The 23377-nt window shown below is 38.5% G+C and overlaps 4 protein-coding genes across 5 annotated transcripts; 3 read left to right on the top strand and 1 right to left on the bottom strand.

Moving 5' to 3' along the window:
- The first annotated feature begins 430 nt into the window (after positions 1-430).
- Positions 431-3382, top strand: LOC113138058 (ferritin, heavy subunit). The gene is made up of 5 exons (XM_026320185.2): positions 431-736; positions 1212-1317; positions 2199-2345; positions 2642-2767; positions 2943-3382. Exons 2-5 carry the CDS (start codon positions 1216-1218, stop codon positions 3099-3101), a joined length of 534 nt encoding a protein of 177 aa, XP_026175970.1. The 5' UTR covers positions 431-736; positions 1212-1215; the 3' UTR covers positions 3102-3382.
- A 1620-nt stretch (positions 3383-5002) lies between these two features.
- Positions 5003-8178, bottom strand: mcee (methylmalonyl CoA epimerase). Its single transcript, XM_026319649.1, has 3 exons — positions 8136-8178; positions 7101-7441; positions 5003-5829 (listed from the first exon to the last, which is right to left on the bottom strand). Exons 1-3 carry the CDS (start codon positions 8161-8163, stop codon positions 5677-5679), a joined length of 522 nt encoding a protein of 173 aa, XP_026175434.1. The 5' UTR covers positions 8164-8178; the 3' UTR covers positions 5003-5676.
- A 39-nt stretch (positions 8179-8217) lies between these two features.
- mphosph10 (M-phase phosphoprotein 10 (U3 small nucleolar ribonucleoprotein)) lies at positions 8218-13699 on the top strand. Its single transcript, XM_026320615.1, has 11 exons — positions 8218-8339; positions 9558-10218; positions 10307-10488; positions 10576-10741; positions 11148-11289; positions 11447-11514; positions 11607-11744; positions 11831-11941; positions 12122-12229; positions 12320-12550; positions 13295-13699. The coding sequence occupies exons 1-11, from the start codon at positions 8254-8256 to the stop codon at positions 13442-13444; spliced, it is 2043 nt and encodes a 680-aa protein (XP_026176400.1). The 5' UTR covers positions 8218-8253; the 3' UTR covers positions 13445-13699.
- A 1123-nt stretch (positions 13700-14822) lies between these two features.
- Positions 14823-21170, top strand: ist1 (IST1 factor associated with ESCRT-III). Of its 2 annotated transcripts, none has more exons than XM_026320308.1 (10): positions 14823-14922; positions 15505-15605; positions 15726-15906; positions 16026-16113; positions 16231-16314; positions 16423-16533; positions 16623-16814; positions 17553-17654; positions 18180-18186; positions 18977-21170. In XM_026320308.1, exons 2-10 carry the CDS (start codon positions 15518-15520, stop codon positions 19141-19143), a joined length of 1020 nt encoding a protein of 339 aa, XP_026176093.1. In that variant the 5' UTR covers positions 14823-14922; positions 15505-15517; the 3' UTR covers positions 19144-21170. The 2 variants fall into 2 exon arrangements, with proteins under 2 accessions (XP_026176093.1, XP_026176092.1); XM_026320307.1 differs by having other exon boundaries at positions 18141-18186.
- Positions 21171-23377: the final 2207 nt, after the last annotated feature.

The raw sequence follows: 23377 nt of genomic DNA, 5'->3' as shown, positions 1-23377 counted from the left end.
TTAAAAAAGAGGTTTGCAATCAATTTAAAAACAAGCATGATGAAATAATATTTCATAATACTCAAATTTTTAAAGCATGATGAAAAAGATTTCATAATAATGATAATAATTAATGATAATTGTGTTTCATTATTTTACAATTTTACTGCCACATTATGAAATTGTGTATATTTATTGAAATAATTTGTTGTTTCATATTGTCCGACTTATTTATGTAATGTATGTTGATGCACTTTTTGGCTTAAGTTTTAAAATGCTCTACAGGCAAAATCAAAGACTATAATAATAACAACTATAATAATTATTACATGTTTCTTGTGTAAAACCTGAACATTAAAAGAAAAACATAGACAGATTTTCAGCTTATTGCGCAGCCTCCGCGTCCGCCCCGCCCAGTGACGTCACCGTGCGTATCAATCCGTTATCCGTGGACGTTCAGGCCGATCCCCACAGTTGCTTCTCTCGTTAGCGGACGGTGAAGGTTACCTGCTTCAACAGTGCTTGAACGGCAACCTTTCAGCTGTCTTCAAACACCGAAGGACGGGAATATCCACTTTTGTTCGATCAACTTTCCATCTAAACATAACATTAAGTTTTAGTTATCTTAAAACATCAGCTATCCTAAACACCTTTAGCTCGACAGCTAGCTAGCTAACTCCTTGTTTTGCTAACAACGCAAACCACGACTCGGACAGCGTTTCGACCTGCTCACAAGAAGACCAACCACTGAAGACTGGTAAGATTTTCTTCCTTAAGCTTTTGTCTTGTCATATGTGATTTTGTTTTCTTGTTGATGGAACTGTACCGACGATTGACGTTAGTTAGCGTTAACTGCGTTTTTGTTGGTGGCGTCGCCACTGGCGTGGGTCCTGTCTCTACAACCTCTCTACTGTCTCGTTAGTGCCAGGACCGCCGCCCGGTCCTTTATGCTTAGGGCTGAAATGATTAGTCTATTCATGGGTGAATAGTTAGAAAAATAGTCTATATTGCTCACCGTTTAACTGCGTAAATCCATTTTTTGATAACTGGGGAAGAGAAGAGGTCTAGAGCCATCATTTTGAATTTCATGAAATTGTGAAGATTAATGAAACGGAGAAAGGCAGTAAATTTGACCCCCTCCCCCACAACACCACCACACCGCGCGCGCGCGCGCGCACATCATTTGTGAGGCGAGTGTTTGACTAAGAAGGATTTTGTTTGCTGTGTTTCAGAAACATGACTTCCCAGGTGAGACAGAACTTCCACCAGGACTGTGAGGCTGCAATCAACAGGCAGATCAACCTGGAGCTGTATGCCTCCTATGTCTACCTGTCCATGGTGAGTCCATTAGATGGAGGGACTAAAGTGTCAGGCAATAGAGATGCAGCTGAGTTAGCAAAGCAGTGAGGAAAAACTGCTGGAGGAGCATGTGACACAAGTGATACAGGTACAGGTTAGTTACGCTGTTGACAGTAAATTTAGAGAAGTGATTCTAATTCCTTATGACTAGGCGTATTGTGGTTATGCAGCTGCCTGTGTGGTTTATATCCTCGTGCACCTAGTGCAACCAGTGTGTCTGCATACTTCTGATGTGTTTAAAATGTGGGAGAGTAGTAGGTAGGTTACCTACTACTGTCATCAATAAAACCCAATCAAATGAGCCTTTCTTATATGACCTTTGTGAGCTTTTGTTGTTTGAGGTAAAATGAAATGAACGAGGTGTAATGAAACAAAGGTTGAAGTTCCTTTTGACTTTCTGTACAGGGAAGGGCCAGAGAGTACATCAGTAGCTTTCACCTATCAAGCCCACACATGGCTGTGTATATAGTTCAATTTTTAACATTCTCTTTATTGTCTGGTAATTTTCAGATATTACCTACTGGATATTTTCTTTATTAAATTTAACAGTTTTGGTTTAGCTTTTAGTTGGTTAGTTTTATAGGTTTAGCATTTTATTTGGCTTTCCCCTATGGGCTACTATTATTTGGCTTTGCAGAACTGAGATGTTTTTAAGCACTTTTAAAAAGAGATGATTTACTTTTTTAAATAGTATTAATAGAGTAATCTCTTTTAATGTCAATCGGTGCTTTAGTCATTATAGAACATCGTTCTGTATTGGCCCAGACCTGAAATATTCATAAGTACTCTTTTTTTTTTCAAAATAATATTTGATGATATTAAAGTTAATTTTGAAAATGCCACTTTTCTCGTCCTTACAGGCATACTACTTTGACCGGGATGACCAGGCTTTGCACAACTTTGCCAAGTTTTTCCGTCATCAGTCAAACGAGGAGCGTGAGCATGCTGAGAAGTTGATGAAACTGCAGAACCAGAGAGGGGGGAGGATCTTCTTACAAGATATCAAGGTATGAACTATGTGTGTTTATACCTAAATGTATAGTTGATCGTGAGTTTGAACACAAGTCCTGGGTGTGAGATTTCTTGTTCTGGGCTATCATAAGGCCCATAATGGGAGGGCAGAAGATACATAGGGTGTGAGCGTGTTTGTCTTATCTTTCGTGGCCATGCAAACACAACCCCCAGAGCCTGAATAAAACGTTAAACTGTAAACCCTCTTTGGAGATATGCAGACCAGGTGGTTGACCTCCTACCTCTCATTAATAATTGTCTTACTGTTTTCCTGACCTGCTTTACATTGCAGAAGCCAGATAGGGACGAGTGGGGCAGTGGTGTCGAAGCTCTTGAATGTGCGCTGCAGCTTGAGAAGAATGTGAACCAGTCATTGCTGGATTTGCACAAGCTCGGCACTGATCACAATGACCCACATGTGAGTAATAAACCATGAAAGCAAAGCACCATGAAACATTTTCTCTACCCCAAACACCAAAATCGTCATTGAAATGATCTCAGCGGAGATACAAAATGTGCAAGTTTGCTTCTCATGTTTTGCAAGAAGTGAAAAGACTTTTATGTGGTCTGTGTGTTACTTAACTTTCTTTCAGTTTTGCGATTTCATCGAGACACACTACTTGGATGAGCAGGTGAAGTCCATCAAAGAACTGGCAGACTGGGTGACCAACCTGCGTCGCATGGGTGCTCCTCAGAATGGCATGGCCGAGTACCTGTTTGACAAACATACCCTGGGCAAAGAAAGCAGCTAAATCCACCCAGGTTGCATTTACAAAGGCTTCTATATATGTATATTTGTATCTTGCTTCCAAATATTTCAAAGTATGAAGCCATTTGCATGGTACTGGCTAGTTATTTAAACCGCTTACATTAGTCATGTTATTATAGCCATTTCCTGAGCATTATACCCATGTGAGCTGTATCTTGCACTTCTTCCATTATCAGCTAGGCCCATGTAATTACCATATATTTGCTGTGTTTTATGCCAGGTACTGTTAATCAGACCAAATAAATCAAACCCTCTGGATTCTGATCAGTGTCACGATTTGTTTTTATGTTGTGTCATGGTTTTAAAAAAAAAAAAAAAAAAACACTAAATATACTTTGAATGGTTTAAATTGAGCTTCGTATTTGACAAACAGCAAAGCCCTTGCCTGACAGAAATGCGAAATTATATATATATATATATATATATATATATCCTATTGATCCATTTCACTTCTGTTACCAGAGAAAGCAGAACTAGACAGTCAGCAGATGCATGTAGAAAAACTGTATCTCAAGTCCCAACAATGAGCATTGAACAAAGCATGAAGAAGGGGGAAACTCTTCTTTTGTGGGATTCTTTTATTTTTTTTTGTATACTTCTTTGCATGAGGCAGGTTTAAGGCCTTCTTTTGTTTTCTCTGCTGTTGAGCAGTCTATCCCAACCAGCAGCAATCACATTTTAGCTCTACAAATGCTGGGTGCATAAAGCAGGTTTGAGGGCTATAAGTTTAGCTTGTTCTGTTGCCCAGTGGGCTATTTAAGCAACTAGCTGTATTTGTTTACTAACATGTATATGCTGCATGAGGCAGGCTTGAGGTCTAAGTTGGTGTGTTCGGGTTGAGTACAGCAAAAGGGCAGGTTCTGGGACTCTGGAACACACTGTTGAGCTTTCTGAATTATAATTTTGTGGGCCAAAATCAACAAAACACTATTACTGAGAAGGTGCCCAGCTACTGACATCGTAGACCCTCCTGCAATCGTACACCTACACTGGAGCTTCACGGGGCTTGTGTCCAAAAGAATTGCTGTCGTTATTGCTTAGGTTAATATATCTGGTAGCAATAGCAGGATAGAGAAGAGAGGGCAGAAAGAAATTTAGAATATTATATATGTCCAGGTATATGATAGGTAAGGCTTGGAGAATGGGCACCCTGAAGATTTGGCCTGATGATGCCATATTTGGGGCCACATGACAGGATAATCAGGAGCTTCCATAAGAAGGCTCACTTATTTCTTGGTACACTCCATGGTAAGTTTTAGCAAATGCAATGTTTTTGAAAACCTGACTATTGTAATTCTATTTAAGATAAACAAAACTTGGAAGGAGACCACACTGGTAATCATGACAATAATCACTATGTTTACATGAACATGCAGAACATAACTGCTATTTTCCATAGAGCCTGTGGTCACAAAAAATATACCCCAAAAATCCAAATAAGTAGCTTGATGTGAAACTAATTAGTATCATTTACTGTTCACGTCTCAGGACATTTGCAGATGGCCATTAATCTCGTTTGTGTCAGACTATTTTACACAGTTGTGATCTTTAAATGGAAAAGCCAGTTTTTAAAACCTGCTATATGTTGATTTTTTTTTAACCATCTAGAAGGTTTATAAAAATAATCAGGGGAGTTCCAATTTTTTTACAGGAAGTATGAATGAAATGTTTGTGATTAGACTTGTTAGAAATGACTTCCCCTGTTCAACTGTTCCCTTTTATACTGATTGTCTGTGACTGGCACTAGTATCAGCAGTGGAGATCTACAACTAACTAATATCCATAATACAACATCTCAAAGTGTTTTGACATGATTTTTAACAATACATCATTAACAACTATAATAATGAAAACAAGTGTTTTTAAAGAAAAAAAACTGAATCATTTCAATTACACATGGCCCATTTTGGATTTATTGAAATACAATATATTTGCTATTTGTGTTTCATCTAAAAGTATAAAGTTTTTAATTTTCACACATTTCTTCCAATTATGCCCTTCCATTTTGGAATCTGCATGAACATGTAAAAATAAAAAATTACATGAGTTGTTGACTGTGTAAAATATAAAGTATCTCAGATTATGGAAATATGGCAAATTCTGTACTTAAATGACACTAAATACCACCTTTAGGTATCTTGGACTTTTCAAATACTTGATCTCAACTCATCAGCTAGAACTCCATTGAAATTGAAAATATGTTTAAAATGAGTTAAAAGTAGTTGTAAGTGTAGTGTTGGATAGTGGAGTGAAGACAAACTCGCAGCTAAAATGGAGATGGAAATTTACTGACCATTAATTGAACTCTACTTGAAGGAACCTGAAGAACCAGAGAGCACACTTCACTATAATTTATTCACAACTAAACTAGACAGTCAAGATCAGCACTGAAATTGAGCTGAGAGAACAACTTCGAGCCACCTTTTTGAAACGAGTAAATCCAAGTGCAACAGGGAGAATATTACAAAATAAACATTTGTTACTGTACTGATTATCAAACTGACCACAGAATATATAAATGTGAATTAACAGCTACTATAATACCCAGACAGTGGAGATCACGCTTCTTCCAGCTCCACCAGGACACCGTCACAGTCCTTAGGATGAAGAAACATCACTGGTTTTCCATGAGCACCTATTCTGGGCTCTGCTGACAGAGTTCTGATGTTTTTTGCCTTCAGGTCTGCTATTGCAGCGTTAATGTCATCTACCTGCAAGAAAGAGGTTATTTTGATACACACTTTATTGTGCAAATAATATGTAAATACATGGTAGAGTATGAAATACAGAAAATATACTGCATTTGTTGCATTACTATTATTACCAAGATTTTTAAGGTTTACAATGTGCAGTTTTAAGAGCCACAAAAACACAAGTACATTCTCAATGGCACTGAAGACTTATGCACAACCACTGCAGCCAACAGCATGTTTAGTTTTATGTAACCAAGCTTTACTACCAAAAGAACAAACTGGAGAGCAACTATTACTGGGATTTTGAGGCCAACACAGCATTGGTAGTTTAGAAATAAAAAATTCTTATAACTTGTTTGACAAAAACACATAATTTTACAGTTAACAATAAAACTCATCAGTGCTCCCTGGTGGACAAACTAAGCATTGTTGACACCATCTACTATTGGTTGGTTACATTTCTGCAATGCATACCCGTAATACACTAATTTGGTTGATCTGTTGAAAAAAATGATGATGGTCAGACTGCACAGGAACCCTAAGAGGAAATGAAACAAATACACAAATTTTTCCTGCACCAAACACACTGGCTATCGCACCACAGTTAGTTTTCTGCTAAAAGGCAAAATCTGGAATTCATTGTAAAATTGTGCAGTCTCCAGAATCTAGAGTCATGATATTAGCTTTAAATTATATATTTCATTAGTATAAAATAAAAAGATGTTTGTTGCACATTTGTTGGCTATCATTATTTTTGCAGTTTACTGAATCCAGAAATTTAACATTAGACCATGCTCACAACTGACATTTTGTATCTAATAATAAGTGGTATGACGGTGGTGCCATCACGGCCCTGGTGGTGGCTTTGTTCAGAGAAGACACTGACATGACACAGCAGGAAAAACACAGACACAGACACACATGAAATTGATAATGGCTGAATTCTGTGTAGCTGCTTCAAATTCAGATTCCCAGAATTATTTATGTAGGCTCACTGTCACGCTGACAGAGCTTACTGGGACACTTGAGTAGAACAGAGTCATCATTAATGTAACACCTCTGCTTTTCTTATCATGACAAGTCAAAATGTGTGCTGTGAAAAAGGCCCACTGTGCATCCTGATCACTCACCCACACAGATGGAACAGATCCATCATTCATGTTATTAGTGACACTTGCTAGGACAAATTTTTCAAGCATAAAAGTTGGTCCTATGCAATAGTGACTTGCTTGCTTAATCAAGTATCTACTAACTGTAATCCCTATGGGACATTATCGGTGTCGTCTCACCTCAATACAAATATGGTGCATCCCTCCAGACTTGTTCTTCTGTAAGAAGCCAGCAATTGGGCTCTTCTCTCCCAGAGGATGGAGGAGCTCCAACTTAGTGTTGCCAAGCTCCACAAACACTGTGTAGACGCCATGCTCGGGCAACGGCACCTTGTCACTCACTGCGGCACCCAGCACATCCCGATACAAAGCCGTGGCCTTCTCTATGTCAGGGACAGCGATGGCGATGTGGTTCAGCCTCCCCAGCTTCCACAGTGACCCAGGAACACCCTGATGGAGGGATGCTGTCGTTGAATGTGTCCGCAGGAGTGTGAGACGAGAACATCTGGAAAGGGCTGCCACTGAAGAAACAGATTGAAGATATAGTGAGAGTAGGTGTAGCTATTGTGTTGGAACAGTAGTCCTCAAATTGGTTCCTTTATTGTTTCAAGAGGCCTAAGTGTTGGAAAAAAATCATCTTGCTGACACAGTGTAATACAGAATGAACCCAAGTTGTGTTTTTATCCATCAAACAGGTTCTAGATGTACTTTGCATTCATTTGCACACATTTCTCCAAATTCAGCCTGACGTGATATTTTAAATCATACAGTAAAAATATTTATATGCAGTTTGAGTTTAACAATGTTTGGCTGAACAAACTGAGTTAGGCTGATGCAACTAAAAGATACGGCATTTCTGTTTCAGGGGTCTCCTACAGGGTCTAAAACCTTTTAAATCTGAGCTGAAGAAAAACTACACCAGTGAAAATCAACCTGATCTGCGATTAATTCCAACCCAACTATACCCTGTAAAGTTACCTTTGCACACATATAGATAATAAAGGTCCTGTCACCTTTACACACGAAACACACACAACGCTGCACAAACTCATGGTGTGACGTGGAGATTTAAACTGAGACAGCAATGTGACGCGCGTTCGTCAACGCTGCTCTAAGTTTGTGGTTATACCATAAATCACAGGACGACCACACTGATATGTGCGATACAAACAAATGATGCGTTTTATATAGTGGTAATTACTGACACAAACCAACCTGCAACCTTCAGCACGGCGGCCGCCATATTTGTATCTCGGAACCAAGAGCAGCGGAACAGTTTCTCGGTGAGTATGTTTACTTGCGACACAGGCGGGTCCTACATGTGGGGCAAACGATGGCTAGTGGAGACGTGTGGAGCGTGTTGGAGGAGTGCATTAAACATCTAAACACAAATACCTCACGACCAGAGACTTTTCTGAGGCAAGTGTTTACTGTCTGTATGATTGTGTTTTTGAGAAAGCTGCTGAACAGTGTCACGTCGTTTACGTATTTCACGAACTAGCCCGACTAGTTAGCTAGCCGTTAGCTAAAGCACTGCATTTGGTTATGGAAAACTAAATGTCACAACCACCTGGAGATTTTCAGGAAGGCTCGGGAGGGTACTCATTATTTACAGGTTTTGCAATAACTATCAGTTATGGCAGAAGTAACATTACACAAGTAACGTAAAAAAATACGGATACCAGAGTTTTCAGAATACCCCCCATCACAGGTAAAATGTACTAACGTTACCCGTATTTACCAGGCTGTAAGTCGCACCTCAATATTAGCCGCTTTTAGGAAACAGCCTTCTTGAACAGAAAAAACATACACAAGTCGCATTTCTAATCAAACTGATTATAGTCTGAATTAGCATATGAATAAGATAGGGTAGGCATAACAACAAGCAGAAGTGTTTTTACTTTTTCGTCGGTAAAGTATAATCTTCAATTGAGTCAAGAGTGTAGTCTAACACTAGTGACTACTCGACGAAAGTACTGTAACTATACACATATGAGTCTCTTGGCAATATAAGTCACAGGACAAGCCAGAGGATTAAAAAGGTGCCACTTATAGTCCAGAAAATAAGGTACATATCAAAGCAAAAACACTTATTTTGCAGTTAAAAGTCTTGTGTGACTGGGTCTTTCTGACACTGATACATCAACATGTGACATTAGTAACTTTAAAATCCAAAGGTTCACCAGATCAGTCTTAGGATGATAAATGAAAGAAGAATTAACATTAAGAAAAAGGTTCTGATCTACAAATATATACCTTTTTTACTTTAGCTTTAATTTTAAGTGTGTTCATTTCTCTGATGTTAGTGGAGATTGTCTTCTGTGGCCAACTCCAAAATAAGCCAATGTGAGGGAAAACTCTCAACTTTTCTTTAAAGACAATTCCTAAAATGCTTGATGATTGTAATGAAAAGATATTTCCCTATAGTAACTAACACTCTAATTCTGATGCTTAATGCTAGCAGTAGTTCTTGGTAAGGTAATGTAGTGTTGTTTTAAGTTCTTGTTCAAACACTAGCACTAAGGAAAGCCACAGTCCTGCACCTGCCATCATGGATGTCTTGTTGACAAACATACCCTGTTGCTTTTAACAGAACACAACACTTGCCATATTAATTGTGTGTTTCCACCTTTGTAGTCTTCAAGATGGAGTGGCAGCAGACTTTACTTCTCTCACTAAGACCCTGTATGATCTTCACAAAGCTCAGGAGCCGGTTGAATATAAAGGCAGTCCGCTGGCTCAACTGGTAGTGGAAAACTTTGATGAGGAGCAGATCTGGCAGGAGCTGGAGCTGCAGAACAATGCTGTGCTGAAACACTTTAAAAATGCCATTGATGAGGTTCTGTCAGATGAGACTTTAACAGTGCTTGTAGAGGTGGAGGCGGAGGAGGAGAATGAGAATAGTGATTATGAAGATGTTGAGGAGGAGGAGGAGGAAGAAGAAGAGGAGGAACCCCTCAGTCAGTCTAAGAAAACAGAGGCTGAGGGTGGGGCAAAAGATTACACAGATGAGGACTCTGATTTAGATTTTGATGTGGATGCTCTGGAGAAGCGAGAGAAACAGAAAAAGGAGATGGGAAGTAAAAGCTCCAAAACAACGGTGGTTCCCTCTGAGGTTGATGATAAGTTTTTCAAACTGTCAGAGATGGAGTCGTTTCTTGATGATATGGACAAGCGAGAGGGAAAGGAAAATGAGGACGAAGGTGATATAGACTATTTTCAGGACCTGCCCTCCGATCAGGACGATGATCTTGACCTAGAAGAAATTATTTCCACCAAGAAGCAAAAGAAAAAGAATGTATGCTTTTTATCACATATTCTCATCTATTTTGTTGTGTCCTGATGCTACAAAACACAACTATATTGATTATTGTTAATATTGACAGGTAAAGAGCTCCAGGAACCTCAAGTATAATGACTTCTTTGATGCAGTGAATAATGAACCAGCTAAAACAGATGGCCAGTCAGATGGTGAAGATGACAGCATGGATGGACACCTGGAAGATGCTGAAGAAGAAACAGATCACGAGGAACATGATTATGATGGTGAAGAGGAGGGTGATGATGAGTAAGTGTGATTAAAATTATGTAATGCCTTTAATTATGTTGATTGAGTATGATTGGTTCCAGCGCATCTGTGTCTACCTTTTGCCAGGGATGATGAGAGAAGTCAGCCCAAAGCATATCAAAAGAAAGTGACGTTTAACCTCTCTGATGATGAGGACAGTGAGGGAGAGGACATGGAGGATATTTTTGGAGGAAAATCACAAAGCTCAGCAAAGTCTGAATCAAAGTCATCATTTGAGAAACGGCAAGAAAAGGTAACCAGGTTTAAAATGTGGCCCGTTTGATGTGACAGTCCTAATGGTGTTTATCAAAAAAGACAAAGTTCTTTTCTCTCTTCTTATTTATCTTTGTTTAGCCTGGTGTTAATACAAAGCAGCTGTAGTACAACTAGGACTAAGTAAAACGCAAAATTCAATGCTTTAATTAGGAAATATGTAATTACTGAACAAGGTGAATATAACGAAGAATCTGACATGTAATGCCAAGTTTGGTTCATATGCAAAATACACAAGTCATCCTGGAAAAAGTCTGAGAAAGGTTCATTTGACAAGAGATGGTGACTATTAAATAAACTGCCAGAGTCTTAGAGGACAATATTAGCGCAGGGTGGATTCTGGTCTGCCAAAATGACTCTTTAAGTCCTGTTGTTCTCACTTGCAGATGTCAGAGAAGATCAAGGAGCTGGAGAAAGCAGCTCTAGCGGAAAAGCCTTGGCAGTTGTCCGGAGAGGTGACAGCACATACTCGTCCAGAGAACAGCATGCTGGAGGAAGATGTGGAGTTTGAGCAGGCATCCAGGATGGGTGAGTGATTCCTGTGTGTTGCATTCAAATGCTGGTGAATGGCTAAATTTGGATTTATACAAGAATTCACACCAGGGTTATGGTTTATTGTTAAATTAAGATATAGTAAAAAAAAAAAAAAAAAACAGTACCAATTTCTTTCTGTGTGCTCTTTCAGCACCTGCTGTCACTGAGGAAACCACACTACAGCTTGAAGACATCATCAAACAGAGAATTAAAGACCAGGTTAGTATTAATTAGCTGTTTTGTCTGTAAAAAAAAATATAGGGTATTTTTTGTTTACAGATTTTTTTTTTGTCTTTACTTGTTTCTGTAAGGCATTTGATGATGTGGTCCGCAAGGAGAAACCCAAAGAGGAGGTATTTGAGTACAAGAAGAGGCTAACATTGGATCATGAAAAGAGCAAGCAGAGTCTAGCTGAAATCTATGAGCAAGAATACCTCAAGCAGACCCAGGTTTGACATTTCTCCTGTTTCCACACTACTCAAACACATGTGAGCATGTGCTGCATCCATTGGTTTGTATTTAATTTTTACTTCAGGATAAGACAGAAGAAGAGGAGAACCCAGCCCATGTAGAAATCCAGAAACTTATGGACACACTCTTCCTAAAGTTGGATGCTCTCTCCAACTTTCACTTCACACCTAAACCAGTAAGTTTATCCTGATGACACAGAATCTTAAAATTAGAGTTGGGCTGTCCAGTTCCATTTTATAAAATTGGAAATGGAGTAATTTGTAAATATAAACTCATAATTTGAAAATGGTGTAATGTTTATGATGAAATACAGTGCAGTTATTCAAGGTACATTCATCTTTCACTTTGTCTACAGCCTGTTCCTGAGGTCAAAGTTGTGTCTAACTTGCCCTCCATCACAATGGAGGAGGTGGCTCCTGTCAGCACTAGTGATGCTACGCTGCTTGCTCCAGAAGAAATCAAGGTTTGTCATCGATCCCTGTTCAGACATTTAGTTTTATCTTGGTAAATTCTGTCACACAGCATGTTTAATGTTGTTCTCTTTTAACCAAAGGAGAAGAACAAAGCAGGAGATATACTGGGTAACACTGAGAAGACATCAACAGACAGGAAACGTGAGAGACGTCACAAAAAGAAGGTGAAGCATCTAAAGATCAAGGAGAAAGAGAAGAGACAGAAACTTAAAGAGGCCAGTAAAAGTGGAGAGAACAAAAAGCCATCGAAGGCTGAAGTCAGAGAAAATCTGAAGAAACTCACAAAAGGAGGCAAAGCCACAATACTCAAGGTGAGTTTTTTTCTAATGTTCTTTGTAAATGCATTGAGGTCACACATCTTAGTGTAGGAAATCACTGTTAGCCCAGTAACCTTTCTGTTAGAAGATGTAAAGTAGATAAACACTATTGTAGTGGACCAAATTCCACACTGAATTTTATTTACATTTAATTGATGATGAAATGTGGAGCCTGTGGGGAAGTAGCACAGTGGCACATTTATTCAAGAGCTGTACTTTTTTATCCTATTTTATGCCACTTTCTACTTTTCTTCTTACTACATCCTTCAAAGGAGATATTTTATGTATTGTTTTATGACAGTTATCAGCCATAGTCACTAGATACTATTGTAGTTAAAAATTTTGCAACCAACCTATGAAGGATATTAAATTTGATATCACATTACATATACAATTATATATGTAAATGGTATTTGAGTACTCTTTACATTGTGGTATTGGTAATTTTAGTTACTAAAGGTGTGAGTGCTTCTTCTGTTACTGATGGAATCAGGAAAGTGTGGACAAATAGAAGAATGGAAGCTGGTTAGAGAGAATTGAGATGCTGCTGTGTCTTGGATCAGTTAATGCACCAGCTGTATATTGCCATGACAGACTAGATCATCTACAGTATTTAAAGTTGCCAGACTGATGGCTCAGTCGCTGCTTCCACTACTCGGCCACATCAAACCTTTTAATGCCAAGTAAAACGTTTCTTCTTCCTGAAATGACATAACTAAGAAGGTGTTCCTCTTTCAGGATGAAGGAAAGGACAAGTCCCTGCGCTCCTCTCAGGCCTTTTTCTCCCAGCTGCAGGACCAGGTCAAAAGTCAGATCAAAAGTGCAAAGAACCAGTCTTCACAAAAGAAGAAACACAAAGAGGTTTCTGTCAGCAAACTGAAGCTATAACAACTGTCATGGTTTCTTGTGTAAGAGTGGCTTTTTATTGTACAGATGATTTTTTTTTTTAATGAAAAATCTACAATATATTAAATCTGAATGTCCCTGTAAAAATGTTTCAATTTTCATCAAAATAAAAGTACACAGATGTGTTTGACACTGAATAGAGAGCTTTTTCAACTGTAATAATAAAAGCGTGTTCTTTTACAACATGGTGAATATACAGTGCCTGCCTGTAGATTAAAGGGTGTTCATGAAACTGGAGCTGCCTTTTTTGTTATTGCATGTGCACAGGCTTTGATGTGGAGTCCATGGGCACATAATTAAAAACATTAAGACTTATAATAAAGACAATATCTCACTAACAATCTAGGGAAGCTTAGGTATGTTTTAAGCTGCTCAGTAACAGCCCTTTAAGTGGCTATGTATCTAGTCCATTAATTGAATGGTTACATGTACTTCACATTGTCAGAAAGTTGTCAGATACTAAGTTTGTTTATACCAAAAGTAAAGGTATAAACAAATACCACACTAATAATACTTCATTAATATTTAATGTCATTGTTCCCTTTATATCATATAGATATCCTTTACGGATGAGTTAATTGTTGTAAACATTGTAACTTGAGGAAGTACAGTTTATCACATTACCATGTTGACATGTTGCATGTAAAGTTTTTATAGGTTAAATAACAAGTTAGCAAATAAATGGGAATAAAAAGCACAGCATCTCCTACTAAATATAGTAAAATAGATGTATAATGTGCTGTAAAATTTAAACACTGAAGTAAGGTAGTACCATGGTTTGACAATTATGTTAGCATTCATCTATCACCTATACCTACTTATTCATATTTAGGGTCACAGGGATCTTCCAGAGCCTATCCCAGCTCTCTTTGGGTGAAAGGCAGGGGTACACCCTGGACAGGGCCACATAGTGACAAACAACCACACACACAACCTGACATACATGTTTTTGGACTGTGGGAGGAAACCAGAGTACCTGAATAAACCCAAACATAGGAAAAGTCAAGACATCAGAAAATTCCTTAGTTTGTGTTTAATGTTTAATGTTTTCTTGACTAAGAAAAAAAGTAAATGAATCTGTGTAGCAAAAATAAGCTTTTGTTTAAAACATCTTACTTTAGAAAAGGGGGAATGGTCATGTACAAAAGTTCAGCCACGGTACCAGAGCAGTGCTTATTTCTTTTTTCAAGTATATGAAACACAGAGCAGGCCTGTTTAATAGAAAGTGCCCAGTAATTTCTGTCTGAATTGAAATGCCTTAAAAATAAATACACAATTGAACGCTATAAGTAACTTAGTGCTACCTGGAAAACCCCAGTATTTAATCTGGACGGAAAGGCCCCGCCCCTTATGAACCATTCCCATTACGTCACTAACGATCATCGCGGAAGTGAACGAGGCGACGAAACACAGACAGAGACTCGAATAAGTTGGTGTGTACGTTTGGCTGATATTTACCGGTAAGTTACTGTGTTTGTACTAAGTGTTGGTGGTGTTGAACCGATTCCTTTCTTCGTGGCTTTCGAGCGTGTTTGGACCGTGTGTTTTGGTTTTGCTAGCGTTGAGCGGGAGCTAGGCAGCTAACTAGCAAACAGTGAAAAACAGAGGGCTGCTAACAAAACAAAGGCTAACTGCCTGTCTGTTAGTCGACACAGACGGATGATTAGGTTTCTAAATAGCGTGTTTAAGTATTAAATGACACATAAAGTAGTTTGGACGATAAGGTTTAAAGTAGAAGTACTCAGCTGTAGGACTCAGCTGTAGTAGAAGGACGCATCGGGCTAATGCTAACGGTTTGAGCTGTTTTTAACATGTTATAGCGTTACTGATTAATGTACTTTAGCTACCTTAGCAAGATAACCTGATGTCTTCGTCGTGTTTATGTGTGTGTTTTGTTGGGTAAATCTGTGGAGTCATTGTTGGGTTGGTCATGCGCACATGATTACGTGAGTCACTGGATCAGAGGTGGTGACAAGGTTAGGTGGACTTTTCAGGTTAGTTTCGGTTGTTTGTTTATGCTTCTGATGTCTTCCTGTCCACAGGTAGTCCGTCAATATGCTGGGAGGAGGATTCAAAGCAGAGAGGTTAAGAGTCAACCTCCGGCTGGTCATCAACCGACTCAAACTCCTTGAGAAAAAGAAAAGTGAGTCCTGGTCTCCAACCAGTGGGTTCTTGTTTGTAAGACAAGTATCTTTCATTTTTCTGTCTTCCTGTAATGACAGTTTACCTTTTTTCCATTACCGTTCTCAAATTTACAATGAAGCTGAACTTGCTCAAAAGGCAAGGAAGGAGATTGCTGATTACCTTTCATCGGGAAAGGATGAGCGGGCACGGATCCGGGTTGAGCACATTATCAGAGAGGACTATCTGGTAGAGGCCATGGAGATCCTGGAGCTTTACTGCGACCTGCTGCTGGCTCGCTTTGGCCTCATTCAGTCTATGAAGTGAGTGTAAAATACTGACTGTACTGATGCACACTGTACATGAATGATCAGATATGGGTAATATGGGGCCTTCAGATGATGATTATCCTTGTTAACCCCGATTCTGTCTCCTCACATAGGGAACTGGATCCAGGCTTACAGGAGGCAGTGTCCACACTCATCTGGGCAGCGCCTCGTCTTCAATCAGAGGTGTCTGAGCTGAAAATTGTAAGTATAGCCTAAACATAACATAGTGATGGTGGAATTTCCAACAATGTGAAACTTGAAAATATTTTTTTTCCTTCATTTCTATGTTAGTCCAGTTTTGACACTCTCTTCTTTCAGGTATCTGAACAGCTATGTGCAAAATATAGCAAGGAGTACGGAAAGCTGTGCAGGACAAACCAGATTGGCACAGTCAATGATAGGGTAGGCAGTTTTTTCCCAATACTGCCCACAAATCTCTTCAGTAATCCATGAACCTCTAGCCCATTAACCTTTTAGTGGCATCTAATCACATGTCTGAAATGTTTGTAGCTGATGCACAAACTGAGTGTAGAGGCCCCTCCCAAGATCTTGGTGGAGCGCTATCTGATTGAGATTGCCAAGAATTATAATGTGCCATATGAACCTGATGCCATGGTGCGGGTGAGTGTTTGAAAGTTATCTCAGCATCTCATGACTGAAGAAGTCATAGATTCTTTGTATTTACCCACTCATCAACTGTCTGTGGACAGCCCGAGGTGTGCCCTGGAGAGGAGGCTGACCTGATTGATGTGAACAATGAGAAGAAGTCTGGAGGAGGAGGAGGTGGTGGTGGAGGTTTTACTGCTCCACCTGCTGCAGCTATGCCAATGCCCATGCACATGCCCATGCCTATGCATATGCCTATGCCAACACCCTTCAACTATCCACCTCCCAAAGGAGCCGTAAGAATTTCTGTTTCATACAATCTCTGTGGACTTATGAGTTGCACGTAATGGCAGAAACAATTACAGTACAATAGGAGTAGGCAACATGGATAAAACATTCAGTCACAATATGTATCATCATATCAACCATATTTGGATGGCCATTCCTATAACTAGCTTTAACAGGACATTACACACAAATGCCAAAAATCTAATTTAGTCCTTAGTCCTTGTGGTAACCAGACAAATGGGTAATTTCATGTTTATGTGCGAATCTACATCTGATGTCTGCTACCAACCCACTACAACAAAGGTGAATAGATTTTTATTTTTGGTACTCCAAGTATCCTAAAAGTACCTTTTGAAAAGCTCAAAAGGAAACTAGTCGACAGAACTAAAACAATTTACAGCAAAAGCTGCCCACAGAGAGGTCTGTGGATTATCCTTACTAATTTAATTTTTGCAATTTGAATTGATTAAGCTCATTTACAAATTATTGAAAAACTTCATAGCCTTGACTAATTATTGTCATGAACATGGTTATTGCGATGATACGGTATGACTGTGTGTGGGTGTGTGTGTGTGTGTGCGCACGCGTGCGTGTTTTTGAATTGTTGCAACAAAATTAGGATGCATTGTATGAAAACAGTTGTATTTTTAAAAATCCTTTCAGTGAATTGACAGAGTTAAGAATCACAAATTTACAGTGATGAGCTGTCTCCCTCAGAATTGTACATGGCTGTTATTTTCTTCCAGGAACCATTTAATGCTCCAGTCGGAACCTACAATAACTTCCAGCACCCCATGGGAGGAGGGCAGCCCCCTCAGCTGCCCACTTCTCCCCCCACATACGAGTCCGTAAGTGACCGACCACCTCCCATCAATGCCCCCTTCCTGTTCCTACAGATGGACAGATGGACAGGGCAGGGCACCACTCAGGGAAGAGCAGTTCATTGACATTGTTTGCAGTCTTGCCTGTCTTTTACACTTTTACACTACTATATTTCTGAGTAGGCCCAAATTTTGCTTCATCTGCATGGATATATGTAGCATGAAGTGCTAATACTGTAGCTACTAACTATGACTTGCTCTGGGTGGGATGGAGATCATCAGATAAATGTTAAATGCACTCTGGAGAGGACCAGCCAACTCCTAAAATCTGTTTTTTATGTCAAACACTAAAGGTGATGGCTCCTCAGACATCCCCTGCAGTTTTCCCTTTTATTTTTCTTTCTCACAGTTTTCACAGTCAGTTCTTTTTCATTACTAACACACATAATGATATTATATTTTAATATAAAGATGACATGACCCTTGACATGACTAACACATTTTCTGTTTCAGATTGATGACCTAACTGAAAAACCTTCTGTTCCTTCCCAGGCTGTAGGTGGGTACTGCCGATGACCACCAGCACTGAAAAGTTGAGGCTGGTGATACTGTTTTTTTTTTTTTTTGTTTGTTTGTTTTTTTCAACAAATCCAACTGTTGGTCTCAAATGCTCTTTGCTGCCCCTGTCAACCCCAAGCCCATTTCATGAGACATGTCTTTAAAACAGATCAATATATGTATATTTTTATTTTTTTAAAATGGCTAATTTCCCACAGCTGGGTAAATTTTAGCAAATGTTACCCGAGTTAGCAAATACATTTGTTAGAAAATACATTCAGAAAGAGGTTTAGTGGCTTTGTTAGTATTCAAAGTGATCTACGGTGCCGGTTTTCATTGTGATGACGGCACATATCACCCAATACAACAGTGGCACTTAAGATGTAATGTAATAGATGATTATTCATTGACAATAATGGAGATCTGTAGCACTGAGTGATAATATACTGATTTTTAACTGACCTTTGGCTTCTTAAATAATATTTTAAAGAATTTCTTGACATGAAGGAAATATAGGATGTCAGTGATTATTGAAATAATATTGAAAAGGTCCCCCACTGCTTTCAGCTAAGAACAGCATTTGTTCATGCTATTATGGTCCTTAAAGTTTCTATTCAGTAGTTCTGCTTTCTGACTTTCCGGTATGTGCGTACATTTTTCTCATGACATAAAAAGTCTTTACTTCCCACTATGTGCAAAAAATCTCCCTATTGTTATATTTTGTGCTGTTGTATAAACTGCCCAATATATTTCTGGATTAATTATATTAACTACCATTTATTACTCTCCAGGTCCTGACCCTTCAGCTAAGCTTTATGACAACAATGCTCTCCCAGAACTCCCCTCTGTTCCCGACACGCTGCCCACATCCTCCTTCGGCGGCAACGCCTCCACCTCGGATGATATCGACTTTGACGATTTAACACGGAGGTTTGAGGAGCTAAAGAAGAAGACCTAATTGATAGATCCCTGGTCTACACACACACACACAGCCTTGTGTTATCACCTACACAGCTCAGAAGAGGAAATGGAAATGAATCAGATTTAAATATTTCTTTCCCTACCATGGTGAAGTAATCGTACACAGATATTTAACATACATGTATTCTTACCTCATTTACATAAATATGACCAGCTTACCTAGGGTGTGGTTGCTCAGCTGACCTTGTCAGCAGAAATTAAATTTGTCAACATTACCAGTGAGTACCACATGTTTTAATTTGTTTCTATATGGCACATCACATAAAACCTTACATTCAATCATGTAGGTGTTGACCCTTGTTCACTCCTTCTATTTTAAGGTCACACTGACTTTTCCTATTTGTCTGTGTGATATAATATATTATCAAACCTAAATTGTAATTGTTGCTTTTCCTGGGTTATGGGTTTGATTTGTATTTACAGGACTTGCCTGATTCCACTTTGCACATGCTGTGTCGCTGTGATCTTTGCCACTGTGTCACCTAGTTTCAGACCAGTCAGACAAGCCTGACTGGCAGCCCAAGTCCAGTGAGGAGCTGGCATTCACGCTAACAAAAGTCTACAGATTGTTTCTCCAGTTCCCATTAACTATTCTTCATAAACGTGTCCCAACCGATAAAAGCCATATTTCAGGTGTTTTGGGTAGTCATACATATTTTTTTTTTTTCACTGTGGACAGGACTTTTTGAAAAGCACCAAATTGGGTTCTTAGATGTCAAGCTTTATACTAAACAAAGAGAGTATTAGCACTCCAGGAAAAGCTCATGGTGACACATTCACTCAAACCTGTTTTGTTCATCTCTTACAGGGATGGGTGGGCACAGATGTGAAGTGATATAACACTGTATGGAAATCTGTATTATAATACATTTACAGTGCTATAGAGACTTATTTACAAGAATGATTTAACTGTACAGCAAAAAGAGTTAGAAGTTGGGAGCTTTTCAGTAATTGACAACTCTGTTTTTATGTAAAGTATGTCCAAATGAAGGTTGTTTTTTTTTTGTTTTTTGTTTTTTTTTTTGTTTTTGTCCTTTTCAATGTCAGTTTACCCAAATCCCTGCACTTTTTTAGTATTTAATTTACAAGCAAAATGTGTGCAGGCAGAAGCAGTCACACAACTACCTAATTTGATTGAGATGCAAATATCAGCCCTAGAGAGAATAGGTTGGTGTTGTCCTCTGTTACTGTGTTCATGCGTTTTATACTGTACGTGCACTGCTGCATTTGCCTTAGTTAACCATCTCTTCATCAGCGGCCTTGCCAGTCTGTACTAGGATTATGAATTTGTTATCCATCATGACTGGAGACATCTTTACTGTGTTGAGTCTGAGATGATTACATTACAATCTGCTATATTTGCTTTACCTGTAAACAGTTCTTTAAAACCTGTTGTGCTGAAGTTTAATTACTAGAAGACAAAAGTGTATTTTGTGGATATTGAGGTAAATCTATTTTCCATGTTGACATGGGAGTGGGAGTGTTTTGTTGTCGCGCAGACGTCATGGATTGCTGCAACCAAGCCACACCCAGCTCTGCTTGCATGACAAATGGACAGTGGCTTTCAATAAAATGAGTCAGCAATCTCTGGAAAGCATATTTAAAAAGCTTTCCAGCTCAGTTTGTTAATAGATTTTACATGTATTGAGAAAAAGTAGAGAGGTTATTAACACTACACTACTGTGATCTGCTCACTGTCTTTTCTATGTTGGACTGTTCTTTCATGCTAAACCTTGGGATGAAAAGTTGTCTCATTGCAAAAAAGATAGGATTTTTTTCCAATGTGTACTAAAATAACAATTTAATAAAAGATTATTTGGAACTGGAGATTATTAGGATTTTTATACAATTTGCTGTTGTTCACAATACTTTCTTTGCTTTATTCTGTAATAAATGGTAGCCAGCAGGGGTCCTCAGAGTGAAGGTAAGGAATTATTCCTAGAGAGAAATGTGCTTGAGCAGCTGAGACCTATGCACAGCATTATTTATAAATGTTGTACATTACATGAGGTTGAGGTTTTGTTTTTCTTACTTCAGATTAGAAATCTTCTCTCTTCGCTATCTTGAAATCCCTGCATCATGTTGAGGCAAATTTTCACCTGCTTGAAGATCAATTCTCTGATAGTGGACAAAGGAGGACAGCTAGGAAGGGTTTCAAGCGAGCAAACTGGTTGTATTTAGGTCATGTTTGTAGAGATCATCAGAAATCCATCAAGTATGGATGGATTATAGAACAGTGGGCCCCTGGGCACAGACATGCCATAGCCTCCTACCCCTTCCTGTTGTAACTTTTTATAGTAGATTTTTAGTCTTTTGATTGATTTTCTAGTGGAAATGTCAAAGCCCCTTCATGGTTCTCTGGGCCAGGGGCCCTCCCAACTCATCGGGCCCCTGGGCCTGTGGTTGGTAGGCCCATTCAGTGGCCTATTTAGTAATCCATCCATGGGAACAGATGCAGTTCAGTTCAGTGTATAGGGCTCATTGTGTAATGAAAATGAGGCATTTGAAAATGAAAATCTTAAATAACATCCACTAGATTAAAGTTCAGTAGATAAAATTGAGATTTGAAAAACCTGTGGGTATTTTTCTCTATAGCATTCAGGAACAAGGTGTGCATGTAATATGAAATGTTAAGTATTTGGATTGACAGTATTGTTATAGGCTCTGTTATAGTATGTCTCAAATCTGTTCTTGGCCATCATACCTGAATTTATGACCATAATAGACTCTGGTGTATGTTTTATTTTCAACAAAAAAAGGATGTTTTTACAGCTTTTCTTCACATTACATCAGTCTGTTTTACCCAGACTCTTAGACATCACAGAGCAATCGACAAACCTTTACTCAGGAATCTGTTGATTACTGGGACCTGAATGAGTGTGAAGCTACTCTCCTGTGGTGGCACTGTGAGGTGTGAGCTCTCTGTGACAGTAACTGTAAGTTTCTTTTTCACGTTTTCAACGCTTATTGCACTGAAATGACACATTCTGCAAAAGAAATAATCACATGCAGCATCACCTCAAATACTGCTTTTTCTGTACTGATTATAAATTTTAAAACACAATTTGTGTTATATATTACCTTAGCTCCCAAATTGCACTTAATACACATATTGTGCAGCTGCTGATGCAAAAGGCAGGTTTATCTGAAATAAAATAACATGTTTGTTGCCTCCGAAAAAAGAATAGTGTTTTTGAATATCCTCATATTTCCACCTTATAGTTCATGGAAGAGAAGCATGTAATGCATTTAGATTTTTATGATATAATGATAGTTACTAGACCATCATTGTGAATCAGAATAGGCCTTATATTTGAATTCATGTGATATTATATCAGAGGCTTCCAGCTACCGTACCCTTCAGTGCAGGTGTCACAGTGAAACAGTTCAAAATTCTGTTGGCAGCTGTCTGCACCTTCTTCCTTGAGATAAAGCCTATTTACTGATAAATCAGTATATGATGGAAATTTTAACATTTAGCTGCGACAAAATACACAAGACAGAGTCTGTGTTCAGCTCATATTGGTTTATTGAAGTCCACACATACATACAGTACCAATAAATGAAAATAAAATGAATACATAAATTCACGATTAAATAAAAGCATAAAAGGCCAAAGATAGGACATCAAAGGACATTCACAAACCAGAAGAACAGAGTTGAATGTAGATAGATTTGTTACATAAATCATTGAGAGGAAGGACAGACTGAATCCCCTAACAGTAAGCATGCATGATGAAAACTCACGACATGCACCTTCAGCATCTATCTCAGTGACAGAGGTAAAAATAAAAAAGTTATCAATTCATAATTAGTTTTCATATGTGAAACTGTAAAAATGCACCATCCAATGCTACAAAAAGTAAAGTTCATGTACAATCAGTGGTTGACCATGGAGAAGGACACACTTGTGTTCTCTGTATCATATAGAGAAATAATTTAAAAATGAAGTGCTTCACTAATATACATATTCTTTGCAGATTGTACAAACTTTCTATAAAGTGTACTATAGACATTGAGTAAGTCTATGAGGAATGAGGACAGAAAATAACTCAGAGCTAATGACAGATTTTATCTTGAAACTGTATCTAGATTCTGTCACTTTTGTATATGGAGATAAAATTAACAATGTAGTCATAGATGAACAAAATCTGTTTAAAGCAACCAGAGATGTTCTTTACATACATATACATCATTCCAGATAGTAAATG

This window comes from Mastacembelus armatus, chromosome 3, assembly GCF_900324485.2.
Source record: "Mastacembelus armatus chromosome 3, fMasArm1.2, whole genome shotgun sequence".
In the NCBI taxonomy this organism is placed as follows: Eukaryota; Metazoa; Chordata; class Actinopteri; order Synbranchiformes; family Mastacembelidae; genus Mastacembelus; species Mastacembelus armatus.
Note: the sequence above shows the minus strand (reverse complement) of the source record. Positions and strands in the feature narration are given on the sequence as shown.

What these genes read in the sequence shown, in the direction of transcription:
- mphosph10 (XM_026320615.1), top strand. Translation starts at nt 8,254, where the DNA reads ATGGCTAGTGGAGACGTGTGGAGCGTGTTGGAGGAGTGCATTAAACAT. An exon ending in TTGAGAAACGGCAAGAAAAG is followed by an intron (nt 10,742 to 11,147) that starts GTAACCAGGTTT and finishes TCTCACTTGCAG; the next exon opens with ATGTCAGAGAAGATCAAGGA. An exon ending in AATACCTCAAGCAGACCCAG is followed by an intron (nt 11,745 to 11,830) that starts GTTTGACATTTC and finishes TTTTTACTTCAG; the next exon opens with GATAAGACAGAAGAAGAGGA.
- ist1 (XM_026320307.1), top strand. Translation starts at nt 15,518, where the DNA reads ATGCTGGGAGGAGGATTCAAAGCAGAGAGGTTAAGAGTCAACCTCCGG. An exon ending in TTGGCACAGTCAATGATAGG is followed by an intron (nt 16,315 to 16,422) that starts GTAGGCAGTTTT and finishes AAATGTTTGTAG; the next exon opens with CTGATGCACAAACTGAGTGT. An exon ending in CTCCCCCCACATACGAGTCC is followed by an intron (nt 17,655 to 18,140) that starts GTAAGTGACCGA and finishes TTTCTGTTTCAG; the next exon opens with ATTGATGACCTAACTGAAAA.
- mcee (XM_026319649.1), bottom strand. Translation starts at nt 8,163, where the DNA reads ATGGCGGCCGCCGTGCTGAAGGTTGCAG. An exon ending in CGCCGTGCTGAAGGTTGCAG is followed by an intron (nt 7,442 to 8,135) that starts GTTGGTTTGTGT and finishes CTGTTTCTTCAG; the next exon opens with TGGCAGCCCTTTCCAGATGT. An exon ending in TGCACCATATTTGTATTGAG is followed by an intron (nt 5,830 to 7,100) that starts GTGAGACGACAC and finishes TCTTTCTTGCAG; the next exon opens with GTAGATGACATTAACGCTGC.
- LOC113138058 (XM_026320185.2), top strand. Translation starts at nt 1,216, where the DNA reads ATGACTTCCCAGGTGAGACAGAACTTCCACCAGGACTGTGAGGCTGCA. An exon ending in TCTTCTTACAAGATATCAAG is followed by an intron (nt 2,346 to 2,641) that starts GTATGAACTATG and finishes TTTACATTGCAG; the next exon opens with AAGCCAGATAGGGACGAGTG. An exon ending in CTGATCACAATGACCCACAT is followed by an intron (nt 2,768 to 2,942) that starts GTGAGTAATAAA and finishes ACTTTCTTTCAG; the next exon opens with TTTTGCGATTTCATCGAGAC.